The 14,469-nt window shown below is 38.3% G+C and overlaps 1 protein-coding gene across 1 annotated transcript in view; it reads right to left on the bottom strand.

Moving 5' to 3' along the window:
- LOC137632248 (tRNA (guanine(6)-N2)-methyltransferase THUMP3-like) overlaps positions 1–14,469 on the bottom strand; it is a 72,555-nt gene that overhangs the window by 22,242 nt on the left and 35,844 nt on the right. The window contains exons 5-6 of the mRNA XM_068364140.1: positions 5,450–5,537; positions 2,397–2,527 (exon numbers count right to left, since the gene is read on the bottom strand). Coding sequence (XP_068220241.1) covers positions 2,397–2,527; positions 5,450–5,537 — 219 coding nt within the window. The remainder of the gene's footprint in view (positions 1–2,396; positions 2,528–5,449; positions 5,538–14,469) is intronic.

Raw genomic sequence — 14,469 nt, 5'->3', positions numbered from 1 at the left:
CTCAGCCATGTAGGTCTGCGTCTTCCAACTTCTCTAGTACCTTGTGGAGCCAAGTTTCATGTTTGGTGAACTAACCTCACTGGAGGAGTGCAAAGAGCATGCCCAAACCATCTTCATCTACTCCTCACCATGATCTCATTCACATATGGCACTAGTAATCTCTCTTAAAATTTCATTTCTGATGCTTTCCTGCCATTTAACTCTTAATATTCTTTTGGTAACTTTGTTCTCAAATCTGCTAAATCTGTTGGAGATTGTTTCATTGTCATACCATGACTCATATCCAAACATTAACACTAATCTCACTAAAATGATATAAAGCCTGATTTTTATATGTAATTTAAGGCAATTTCGTTTCCAAATTTTACTTAACCTAGACATTGTCTGTTTTTCTTTTTTCAATCTTTCATTAAACACCAATCCTAAAGACCCTGTATTAGAGATCATAGAGCCTAAATGTCTAAATGATTCTACCTTATTAATCCTTTTGCCTTCCAATGATATTTCATCTTCCATTGCATATTCCGTATACATCATCTGTTGTTCTTCTTTACCTTGAGACCAACCTCTTGTGATATTTCATGCATTCTGGTAAGCAAGCATTGCAAATCCAGTGGTGGTCTGCTAACAAGGAAAGCATTATTAGCATACTCTAGGTCAACTAATTTCCTATTACTAATCCAGTCCAATCCTTCTCCATACTCTAGGTCAATTATATTCCTATTACTAATCCAGTCCAATCCTTCTCCATCATCCCCAATTGTTTTACGCATTACAAAATCCATGAGGAGGATAAACAACATAAGTGACAACACATTCCCTTAGAGTAATACATTGTTCACAGGAAATTTATTTGATAAGACTCCACTAACATCAACTTTGCACTTGCTATGCTCATGTACATATTTAAGAGGAATTCCATAACGTAAGTCTCTCCACAAAATGGGTCGGTGAAAACTATCAAAAGCTTTTTCATAGTCCACAAATGTCATCAAAAGTGGATCTCTATATTTTATGCATTGTTGTACATGTCTCAAATTGAAAATTTGGTCAGTACACTTCTACCTTTCCTAAATCCTGCTTGTTCATCTCTCAGCTTTTCATCAATCTTTCTCTCTAACCTCTTTAGAATAAGTATACTGTACTATATATTTTCATAATTGATGTAAATGTGATGCCTCTGTAATTTTTGTAATCAGTCAGGTCTGCTTTTTTAGGCATTTTCACTAACACTCCTAATTCCCATTCATCAGGTTTGCTTCTTCATGCCACATTCTTCAAAATAATCTTGTAAGGATTCCGGGGATCACTTCATTTTCAGCAAGTATCATCTCAGCAGTTATTCCATGGTAACCAGGGGCTTTTTATCAAGTTTTTTAAATGATAGCTTCGACTTCAAACACACTGAATTCAATCATGGGCACATCAAGGTCTTCATCAGCTTCAAGTATATCAATCAAATTAATCCCTTCATATCTCCTATTCATGACCTCACTAAAGTGTTCCATCCAACATTGTCTTTCTTCATCTTCTGTTGTTATAACAAATCCATCTCTATTTTTGATGGGTATATGCTACTTCTTCTTTGCCCCAGGAGAGATTTCAATAATAATTCTATGAGCAATTCTTACACCATAGTCACTCCCTGTATACTGTACATAGCTTTGTTAGCCTCATCTGCTTTCCTGTCTAAATATTTTCGCAAGACATTCCTGGCTTTTCTTTTGACCTCACCATCAATACTGGAATACTTGGTATACTCTACCCTGTAATTTTCCTTTACTTCCTCTAACACTTTCAACAATCAACTTCAATCTTTGTCTCCTTTTTATAGTATCCTACGTATCATTTGATATCCATGGTTTTCTCCTTGTAACTGCATGTCCCAAAAATTCACTATCAATTGACTGATATATATTCTTTATATCACACCATTCTTCATGAATTGTCTGCTCTTCATCTCTCAAAGTCTCAGACTGTAAATCAATTTCTAGATTCAATTGCAAATGTTTCTCTGTGCTCATCTTCTAGAAGTTTAGTTGTATCAAACCTAGGTATCCTATCTACATTTCTGTTGGGTGCCTTCAGTTTTAATTTCAGTGTGGCAATAAGTTGGTGATCACTACCAATATCTATAACTTCTTACATCTCTCAAAATCCTCCTTCTCTCCTCATTAATGGCTAAATGATCTATTTGATTTTTGTAATTACCACATGGTGAAATTCATGTATATTTTTGGAAAAGAGTCCTACTTATAATAGTTACTAATAACTAAATTTTGGCATTTTTTTATTATCTCAAAGTACCATAATAGGTTTAAAAAATCATAAATCTCTACAGTACCGTTTACAGTATATAAATTACTGTATGCATCTAGGTGTGAAGCTCTACTTACCAGTATCGATATAAAGCAGGATTTCAAGGTCAAATTTAGAGAGATCTACTGGCCAGCCAAACATTTCATTAACACCAGCCCCAAACTGCCGTGCAGCCTCTGGGGATCCAAAATTGTGGCTGGATCCTGTCCTATAATAAGATAAAAATGCAGAAAGTAATGTCAATCCATATTAATACAACAGAAAATGAAGTGTTAATACTTGGATAAGGTTTGAAAAACAATCTTACAAATTATTTGACAAATACTCAAACGAAGAAATAAGTCCTTATACAAATAATAAAACAGTTCTCATTCTCATCTGCAGATTTGCCATCCATGGGTTTACGGTACTTTAATGCAGCAAATGAAACAGGAGCCATCATTTAGAATTATAAGCAAAAATTTACTTCCCTTAAGGTAAACCACTGGTGGAAAACATTTGACAAGTTGTCCCCCCTCAAAAAAAACATGACTAAGTACATGGATATTTCATGTAAAATTCACACACAGAATACCCGCTGTGCATGTGTGAGTATGTATGTATGCATTTGTATATTTACAGTAATTTTCCATTTCATAATCGTCAAAGGACCTTGAAATATTAAAATACATACATACATACAGTGATACCTCTTGATACAAAAGCTTCTGCATACGAAAATTTCATGATGCGAAACGAGATGCTTAGATTTTTCTGACTCATATTGTGAAAAAAGTTTCATGCTACGGAACGAGGTGCGATACGATATTCGCACATAAACCTTCGAGACAAGTTTTAAAATTTGGCCGCCGCCAGCTGTAAACTCACCACCATCCTCCCAAGCTCCTATTGGTTATCTCCCTACTCTGAGGACAGACTTACCCATGCACTCTGAGCAAATGCACCAGTGGGTATTGTAAGGTGAAGCCCTTGCTAGTGTATCACTCGGAGACTCCTCAAGCCTTCAAAGCCCACAAAGTGCATAAGGAGATTTCGTTGATGTGGAGGACTGATGCAAAAGCCTGGGTAACAAGACGCTTGTTCTTTGAGTGGATAAATCTTTGTTTCGGCCCTACTGTGAAAAATTGTTTGGAAGAGAAGCGCCTCCATCTGAAATGACTGCTGGTGTTGGACAATGCCCTTGCTCACCCTCCTGGCCTCGAGGAACATATCTTAGCCGATTTATCCCTCATCAAGGTTCTTTATCTTCTGCCTAACACCACCCCTCTCCTCCAACCCATGGACCAGCAAGTGATTGCAAACTTTAAGAAGCTCTATATGAAACATCTCTTCAAGAGATGTTTCAAAATCACTGAGGGCACAAACCTCACTCTGCTTGAATTTTGGATGGAGCATTTCGATGTTGTGATATGCCTCAGACTCATCAATTTAGTTTGGCAGGAGGTTTCGAAGCGCACCTTGAACTCTTTGTGGAAGAAGCTGTGGCCTGATGCCATCTCCGCATGAGATTTCGAGGGCTTCCACGTAGGCCTAGCTAAAGCTGAAGCTGAAAAAGTTGAAGATCCTTAACCTGTTCTCAATCTGAGGTTTCCGAGATCGTTAGACTCGTGATGTCCAAGGATCTGGAAGTCAATGAGGACGAAATTAATGAGATTTCTGAAGAACACCAGGAACAACTTGCGATGGACGACCTGAAGGAGTTGGAGGTCATGTAAGTGAACGTTGTTCAGGAACATTTCTCTAGTGGCGAGGAGGAGGAGGAGGATGACCTGTGGCGAGGAGGAGGAGGAGGATGACCTGTGGCGAGGAGGAGGAGGAGGAGGATGACCTGTGGCGAGGAGGAGGAGGAGGAGGAGGATGACCTGTGGCGAGGAGGAGGAGGAGGAGGAGGATGACCTGTGGCGAGGAGGAGGAGGAGGAGGAGGATGACCTGTGGCGAGGAGGAGGAGGAGGAGGAGGATGACCTGTGGCAAGGAGGAGGAGGAGGAGGAGGATGACCTTATGACAACTCTAGAAATTAAGGAGGCTCTAGCTTGCTACCATAAAATGATGGCTTTCATAGAAAAGACACACCCAGAAAAGGTTCACACAGGTCATGCATGCTCTTAAGTATTTAAATGATGTTTGCCCGAGTTATTTCAGAAAAGTTTTAACAACCAGGTAGAAACAAGCTTCCTTGGATAATTATTTATTAAAGATGCCTTCGAACTAGTAGGCCAAGAGGAAGTTCAAAGTGATAAAAAAAGATAAGTGGAAGTGATGAAGAAAATTATAAAATTTAGAAAATACCAAACGTAAAGTAAAAATATATAAAAATTAGAAAAATTTTGTAAGCAGAGACTTTCGTAAAGAGAGGTATGACTGTATATAGATAGATAGATAGATATATATATATATATATATATATATATATATATATATATATATATATATATATATATATATATATATATATATATATATATATATATGGTTTGGCTTATAAAGTGTTTTAAGAGTGTATAATGGGTTTATAAAGTAAAGGTGTTAGGACGGTTTAAAAATTATTAAGTTCATGAAATAAAAAATATCCTTTTTTAAATGATGAAAAAAAAAAAAACATAAATACCATAGATTTCTGTATCTACTATGCAGTTCTTCAGCTTTGGGGGGGGGGGGGGGTCTCAAACAACACACCTGCAATAGCAGTTGGATTACTGTATATTGAAATTTAATAATTTTCTTGAGAACCATGTGGCGTTCTACAGATGCTTTCATAACCGTGTCTACGAAGAGTTAAAGAGACTACAGTACTAAAATACTTCTATAGTTACACTATAAATGTTCAATAAGATCATCAAAGTCAAAGATAAAAATATATTATGCAACATCATTACAGAATAATTGCAACCTTCCATACATTTGAAAGATATATACTGTATCAAAATAAATCTAACAGCAGAAATAATTTTGTAATAGCAAAGTAAATTTATTGGAGTCAAAGAAATATGGTATCCATGACTTGAACCTTCATTTATCTTCATATACCTACCGGTATATTTTTAAAAATCTCGAGATAAATCAATGCCCTTGAATAAGAAGAAAATACTAGGAAAAGAGAAACAAGTTACCTTCCTAATACAAGACTTACCTGCTGCAAGATACTCGGAACTTAGGCCCTTCTGAAGTTCTCATTTGCTGATCCGCATCATTTTCTGTGATATCCTCATTTACTGTGTCTGCAATATAAAAAAAAAAAAAGTAAAAAGTTAAAATAACTAATACAGCACATTAAATGAAGAGCAACCATAGCCTCTAAACCCTTTTACCCCCAGGGTATTTGGAAATTTCCAGGGGTTATTTTTTTTCAAGCACATTTTGCAGTATATTTTTTTAAAATTGCTCTAACAGCCTTAATTTTTGTCATAGAGAGGTCAGGTTGGTCGCATTCTCTTGGAAAATGCCTGAATTTTCTCAAAAAATCATCAAAAATATACAAAAAAAATTTTTAATAGCATTTTTATGCAAGGACGTACCGGTATGTCCATGGGGGTAAAGGGATGAGTTTTGTGAAACGTACCAGTAGGTCCTTTGGGGGTAAAAGGGTTAAAATGTAAAGATATACTAGACCGTAATCTCCATATTACTGTAAATTCTCAAAGACATAAAAGTACCATAGTCATTAATTTTTAAACTCAAACAATGAACCTAATTTCATAGGTTAACAATAAGATTTTTAATATATTAAAGTCTACTCTTCATTTCAAGATTGTTTTTGTCCATGAAGAACTTTATACCTCATACTCAGAAATCTGACAACTTGAACCATTACTCCATCCATATACCAAGGCACTTCCCCCAATTTTGGGGGGTAGCCGACACCAACAATGAAACAAAACAAAAAGGGGACCTCTACTCTCTATGTTCCTTCAGCCTAATCAGGGACTCAACCGAGTTCAGCTGGTACTGCTAGGGTGCCACAGCCCAACCTCCCACATTTCCACCACAGATGAAGCTTCATAATGCTGACTCCTCCCCTACTTTAAAGTTAAAGTTAATTTCCAACAGTTCAACACAACTATTCTTATAACTTTTTTCATTTAAAAGAATATGACGGATATTTACACTTATGTTAGATATTCATAACTCGAAGGATATATTTGTCTATTGGCTTCACCACCACAATAACCATAAAATTCATTAGTAAAGTAAAAAGTCAAAGATTGAATATTAAATCAAAGAAAAAAAATAGGATTTTTAATAGCCTATTTCAGGTTTAGGGTATGAGAAGGTATATTCTATAATGGTAACAATGAGCATCATATTCAGAGGTAACCCAAAACAATGTATTCTGCTGAGAAAGATGCTCTCATTCCTATGAACTGGTTTTCCTTACAAAAGAAAAATATGATAGTCAGTGGCAGCTCGTGATAATTACTGTGGAACTGCAAAAGCACCTATTTCTATTTGATATTATTAACATTCAATATGATTTTTCTTTCTCTTTTTTTGTTTATACTGTACGGTACTTGTACAAAATATAATCCTTAATTTAGCTTAATGTCATTAGCCATCATTCATTAAAAAAAAAGAAAAAAAAAAAAAAAAACTATGCTGTGCACTTCATAGTCCCACCTGCAGGGTGTTTGGCTGTTGTGCACATGAGCCTAGGAAGCTACATGTGAGCCTGAGCCAAGGGTTGAGAGGGAGAGAGAGCTCTGTCATTCCCACAGTGCCGACCTTCGCGTGTCAGTGGCGGGTAGTTATTTTTTTTTACTCCCCAGGTATTGTATTGTGCTAAAAAACTGTGCAATATATTCTTGAATGTCATAAATGTAGAATTAGATTATTATCCTATCTACAAGAGGCAGAATGCTGCTTTTCAACACTGAAAACAAGAAAAAGTTTTCTAAAAAGTACTATGAATTATGAAACACTAAATATGCAGCGCTTTCAATGGAGAACAACATTCCTAAGTTGTCTGTTCTTAAAACAAGAAAAATGGATTTAATTTTTAAATGAATGGATCAAGCTTGAAAAGTAACAATATAGGTTATGGTAAGTATAAATTGTTTGACTTTGTTCTTTTAAGATTCTATCAAGCTTCTAAATACATTTTCTTATATCTGTATGTTTCCTCCTGCATAATATTAAAGCTAAGGCTACAATTTTTTGGGAGTAGCGCCCCCACTGATTTTAGCCCCGAGCCACAACTGATTTTGGTGTAACTATTCTACTGAATGGCTGGAAATTTTTTCTATGTAGTTGCATTTCACTCATGTTGTAGTGATTTGCGGACTGTAGCCAGATGTAGCACGCAGGCTGCCTAGTGTACGAATGCCGACCACACTCCAACATTCACTACACAAAAAGGTAAAACGGTGGAATACCCAAAAATCTGGGAAACAGGTCAAGACAACTGGGCACTGGGCACCACCCTTGATTTCATACTGGGAAGGGGACCCAGCTAAAACTGTAGTTGCCTAATATTATTCAGAGGTACGCCATTTCAATTGTTACTGGCATGCATGGAATCCAATTTAAATAGCGGCAGCTATATTTCAGGTTATTTAAGCTCTATAATCATTAGTAGAGGAAAAAAAAAAACAGTAATACAGTACTAAGGGAAAGTAAGAGACTCTAAATTAGTGGCTGAGAAGGGGACAATTTTGTTGTGGAATGAAACACTTAATAAAAATGAGAAAAAAAAAGTTTATTTAAACAGTTTAGAGGAAAAAAAAAATAGATACCAGGGTGATATAATATAGGTATACAAAACCAGAAGGAGAGACATAAATACTGTACCTCTACACGTTACATCTTAGGAATCAGTATGCATATCTAGGCTAAATTCAAATGTAATTTGTATGGTTGCTTCCGCTATGATCAAAGGGATTATAAGATTAGGTTACACATCTGACTTGTCTCTACAATCTAACCTTTACATCAGAAAGACAAAAAATATTGTAATAAAAAAAAAAAAACGCTTACAATCCTCAATGTTACACCCAGAGGGCATGGCTAAATAGCCTATCAAATACAGTATAGTAACTTCCTAAAGCCATGCTACAAATATTTACATATTATAGTACATTAATGAACGCCACATTGTGTACATTGCTGTTGCCTGGGTGGTCCAACTATCTCACCAAGCAACACTACCGCTGCAATAAATGTCCAGACACAATATCTTTTCAGCAGCCAACCCCAGCAGCTACAATCATTGTCAAAGTTCCCAACTGGCCGCACAAGAAATCATCAAGCTTAATGGAGAACCCCACCACATTGCAGTTCAAGATCCACACAGTTTGTGAACAGAGTCTGACTATCTACTCAACCGTAGGGTTTTCTTTCACTAGTGTCCACTGCACTAATAAGAATCCCCCACAGTAAAAAAACTAGAAAATGTCTAATCATCAGCTTGATATCTCTATATCACTTTTAAAAGCAGAGGGGAATTCAAATCACTCTCGCTGCCTATCTTTAACAGGTTCTCCATATTTCAACAAGTCAGATAATTTATCCAAGTAAACCTGCTTGGGAGGTTGGGCTGTGGCACCCTAGCAGTACCAGCTGAACTCGGCTGAGTCCCTGGTTAGGCTGGAGGAACGTAGAGAGTAGAAGTCCCCTTTTTTGTTTTGTTTCTTGTTGATGTCGGCTACCCCCCAAAATTGGGGGAAGTGCCTTTGGTATATGTATGTATGTATGTAAACCTGCTTTTGACAGTCCTCACCACCTAACAAGAAATCCCAACACATGAACTGACATTGTGCTCAAGACTACTCTCGAGGGGATTAAGGTTTATACATATTACTTGGACAAAGCCAGTTATAGTCTGACCAGTGACGTAAACCGGTGCAGGATTATGAAATATTAATCCAATATCCTAATTCTTGTAACAGCTATTCTTTTGTACCTCTACTTGACTCCCTACTGCAAGTAGGGTATTGCTATCATTACCTATTAAAAGAAACAATAACAGATTAAGTCAAGTTTTGGGGGGGCCACTTGAGGGTTAACCAAAATATTACAATTTATAATGAATTGATATTTGTTTATAAAATGGCATGTATTTTTCCATAACGCACAAACCAAAGTTTTTTTTTTTTCCACACAAACCTTAATTCATTGTATCCCCCGCCCCTTTAGCCCTTCCAAAAAAACGTCTCTTAACTGACAACAACACCCCACACAAACTCTGTACAATCAAGTGAGTATATTTTACATTACAAAAAAAATCTAATAGAGAGGTAAAATGATCAACTAAAAGAGATTTAATTCATCATCCGTCCCTTCAGCCACTTACCAAATTATATATATCACATTAGGTACACCATTTGACAGTTTCATGATAAAAAATGTGATAGGAATAGAAGATAAACCATGAAACACAACGGATATACAGTACATCACAAAACAGTTATTACAGGCAACATTACAGTATTACAGGCATACACAGGCTTGAAGCTATCCAGGAAAAAGAAAAATGACATTCATTGTAGTCCAAAATCAATTTTAAAGAATAAAAAACTTATTGATTTTGGACTAAAGGTATTACAGGACAATAAAAATTTACTAAATCTAATATAACTTTGTCACGGTCATGGAAAATTTACAATTAAAAAAAACCCAAATCAATACAGATTTCCTCACACAAGGTGTCCCGTTCTACAGCCTTTTACCTACCCCAACGTTGGAATAAAAATGACTAATAAAAAAAATTAGTTACTAAATAAAAATTCAATATAAAAAAAAAACTCAGTTCAGTAATTAATTCAGTGGGAGATTTATAGTTCTTCTTCTGAGTCTTAAAATTCTGTCTCGAGACATGCACCAGGATTCAGCGATCTGCTGGTGAGCCATATTACACTCTCGCAACAACGGAGACAGGCTAAGCCAGCGATTCTCCACGTACAAACAGGATGTCTTTAACCGATCGATAACCTTGCATAACAGTTGGTATTTGCAGGTTATCGACATTCTCTGATGTAAATCAGACACACAATCCAAAGACTCGGAAGAGGATAAGAAAAGTCCAGAAAAATCAGGCGATGACTCAGGGCACTTCAGTCTCGAGTTCCGACCGGTGTTTCAATCTGCCATCAGAATGTCAGAGAGGGTTTGAATTCTGTGGCGACTCAGGAATGGAGGACAGTTCCTTCTCTGTAGTATTCGTCTGATCAGTAAGTCAAGCCTCCACTCCATGACTCGAGGCTGAACTATTTTTTTTTCATTTTTATCATAATTAAAGATTATTGGATTAATTTTTCCATAATGATCTAGCTGAAGAATGTGAGAGTTGTCAGTTAGTGACCTTCTAACAAAAATCACTGAATTCAGGTATCACCAGTTTTGCTGTATAATGTACAACCATGATTTCTTCAATAGAAATATGTTTTCGGCATAGTTGAAATTCATCATCATCATCATCTCCTCCTACGCCTATTGACGATGTTAAAAATCTAACTAGGTGAAGGTAGTTACTAGTGGGTGGCAGGGAAGTCCTAAAACAACCCTCATTACAATGAGTGGCCACTTTGATCTCCCCCTTCTTTAGAACTGACTTGAATGTGCTGTTGATGTTTTTGTACTTTTCGGAGCCCTTATGGCTTTCTCCATTACTCCAATGTCTATTTTACTTCCCTTGGAGTGAAGAGGGCTGGGCTATGATGAATAGGAGGTTTTCTCAGAGCCAAAGCTTCTAGCTGAATGATCTGCCTTGTAAACTTCACTGCCACAGTCTCTCTCCCTTTGAAGATCCAGATGGTCCACTGGTTGGCTGACTGGTGAGCCAAAAAGATTACTGCCTTTGACTCTGATAGTACTAGGTAGGTAGAGTCCTTTATGTTCCCTGCTTTGAAAGGTCCCAAGAAGAGGCAAAATATGCCACTGCACCAGACCAGTGGTCCGGTCTAGACAACGTCTGGAGGCTCGCCGTAAAAGAGGCTTCCATGTTGGGAAACTAGGGAGCTGAGAGGATGGTAGGCTCCAACCCACGTCTTTTCCTTGACATCCCTGGAGTCACAGTCATAACCATGGCATCAATAGGCACAAGAGGAAGGACTGGCTTCCATGGGTGCATAAACTTTTTTCTGCATAGAAAGTGCTGGAGGCAGAATATTATTAAAAAGGCTTGCTCTGAGAGAATTACTTCTCCCATAAACTTGCCCATCTGCATTTTTTATTGTTTCGAGAGCCAGTTCAGACCAGGGTACGTAGTTCCAAGGTGGTTTTTGAGCCCTGCAGCATCCCAAATAAGTGGTCACTGTAGGTCTTGGCCATCTTAACCAATGTTCTAGGATCTTTCCTCGCAAGAACCTTCAAGAAGGTTGACTCAGTCTCAGGGTTTTTTCTTTCTCCTGCGGCAGGCCCTGAGACTTGAGTGGTCAAATCCATGTCCCTGTACCTGTCTTACTGAAAGTGGTTGGGGGGGGAGTGGCAATTTTTAGCTTGTTGTCGAGGTTCAAACTACTTCCTTTATAGTTCTAGCAATAGACCTGGCTGCTATTTTGATAAGGAGCTGATCATGGAAAAGGGGCTCTCTTCCTTAGCAGACCTAGAAGTGCCCTAGATCCCTCGCTAGCCTTGGGTGACTGGTCGATGATCTGTACCGCTGAAAGCATGTGCATTCCCTCTGGGAGGACCTGTGGACAATCATGTCCTTGATTTGCATTTCTAAAGACGAGGAGCTCCTTCAGTCACATCTAGCTTGATTGCAAATAGATCACTCACATTCAGGGAAGTTATTTCCAACAGATAATTGCTTATGGCAAGGGGAACAAGAACATATGAGCACTTCATACTTTTCCAGTGAGGCGAGAACCCATATGAGCAATTACAGTCAGAGAAGCGCTTGCGTGCATGATGGCAAGCAAGGCTAGGAGAACATACTTCTGATCTTGTAAGCATCTGGTAGGTGAGCTCTTTTGAACAAAAGAACACTCAGAAAAGTGAGGGTGTGCATGAACAGGAGAGTACAGTACCCTTAAGCAGGGAAAGGAAGCAATTAACAGGCCTCTTACAAGTAGAAGTGCATGCTCCCAACAAGCAAGTGCACCTCTCTTGAAGAGAGCAAATGTCTAGGTCTAGGTTCACTATCACTTCTAAACAAGCGCTGAACTTTAGAGGAGTGCACATGGACACATTATTATTATTATTATTATTATTATTATTATTATTATTATTATTTGCTGAGCTGCAACCCTAGTTGGAAAAGCAGGATGCTATAAGCCCAGGGGCTCCAACAGGGAAAACAGCCCAATGAGGAAAGGAAACAAGGAAACAAATTGTTTTAAGAACAGCAACAATATTAAAATTAATATTTCTTATATAAACTAAAAAAACTTTAACAAAACAAGAGGAGGAGAAATAAGAAAGAACAGTGTGCCCGATTGTACCCTCAAGCAAAAGAACTCTAACCCAAGGTATTGGAAGACCATGGTACAGAGGTTATGGCACTACCCAAAACTAGAGAACAATGGTTTGATTTCGGAGTGTCCTTCCCCTAGAAGAGCTGCTTACCATAGTTAAAGAGTCCCTTCTACCCTTACCAAGAGGAAAGTACCCACTGACCGATTACAGTGCAGTAGTTAACCCCTTGAGAGAAGAAAAATTGTTTGGTAATTTCAGTGTTGTCAAGTGTATGAGAACAGAGGAGAATATGTAAAGAATAGGCCAGACTATTCGGTGTATGCGTAGGCAAAGGGAAAATGAACCGTAACCAGAGAGATGGATCCAATGTAGTACTGTCTGGCCAGTCAAAGGACCCCATAACTCTCTAGCGGTAGTATCTGTATGAGTGCCTGGGAGATTACTCTCCACCAAGTGAGGGCAAATTTATGCTATCGGGAGAGGTCATCATCATATCCTGCCAATATCGAATTCACAGGAGGGCACTGTCATTTGCCTCTCTGAAGTCTTGATCTGAGCAATGAGGGCCCAGTGAGAACCCTCGTAGGATGTGTTCCATTGTTTGTGGTGTTGCCCCACATTGGCATCCAGGGTTGTTGGCTAATCCTCATTTGTGGCAGTTATCTCCATTGCCTACTTCTACCCTTGCTCTCTGTTTTGGGTTACCCAGTCCTTCTTGGTTAGAGTTGTTCCGTTGGGCAGGCCTTTGTTTGGGCTGGGCAACACTTCATTGGATGGCCATCGGTCACTTTCCCGCCACTTCTCTAACCTGTGACCAGCTGCCCTGACTGGTTCTAGTCCATCCACTATTACAAAGCTTTTGTGAGATATCAGTCTTTGCCTTCCAAAGGATTGTAGAGTGGATACCTAGGGTCATTAATTTGTTTATTCTCAAGTTTTTGCTAGCATTTCTTGTCAGATATGGGGTGGTGGGATAACGGCTATTTTATATAAGATGGTAAAGGTGTTGGTGTTAGGGTACCAGTGATAATCTGACAGGACTTACTTAGCTCTAGGTCTACCTTATGCACATGGCATGATCTTGACCACACTGGTGAACAGTACTGTACTCCACAGTAGAATAACTAAGTACTAGAGATGTTTGTATCAGTCTCAGGATCGGTTCCCCAGCTAGTGTTGGCAAGTTTACTGAGGAAGTTGTTCCTAGTTGCTACCTTATGTTTGCTTTTATTTATGTGCTCCTTTAATGAGAGCGTTCCGCCAAGGGTGACGCCTAAGTAAATTGGGTATGGGTGATCTTCCAGTTCTGGGACTAGGAAAGATGAGCAGAGGGGGAGGGGGGGGGGGGGCAAATGAGTGCGCCTGTCCATTTTGGAACAAACAATTAGGGGCACGTGCAAGCAAGGGAGTACCCTTTCCTTGCTGGGTGTCGTTCTCTAGTAGCTTTAGATGAAGTGATGACTATCTAATATTTTGGAACTGTTTAATTCTGATTCACCCAAGTTTCAATATGCACAATGTTTTAAAAGGCCTGCTTGACTTTTCCTGGTCTTGAAAAAATGTAGTAAAATCTTATGAAAGGAGGTTTTGGCACCACCAAAAGAAATTTTTCCTTCAGTACTTGATTTTTTTTTGCAGAATCAGGACTTCATGCTGACCCACATCCCCACAATGTGGCAACATGGGAAACATCCCTACCAAATGTAATAAAATTAAAGCAAATCATTGTTATACAATATGGCCTCCTTTACTATACAACATTCCCTTGCCACATTGCGGCTCATGTTTCACAGCCTCAGT

Source organism: Palaemon carinicauda, chromosome 41 (assembly GCF_036898095.1).
Source record: "Palaemon carinicauda isolate YSFRI2023 chromosome 41, ASM3689809v2, whole genome shotgun sequence".
Classification (NCBI taxonomy): Eukaryota; Metazoa; Arthropoda; class Malacostraca; order Decapoda; family Palaemonidae; genus Palaemon; species Palaemon carinicauda.
Note: the sequence above shows the minus strand (reverse complement) of the source record. Positions and strands in the feature narration are given on the sequence as shown.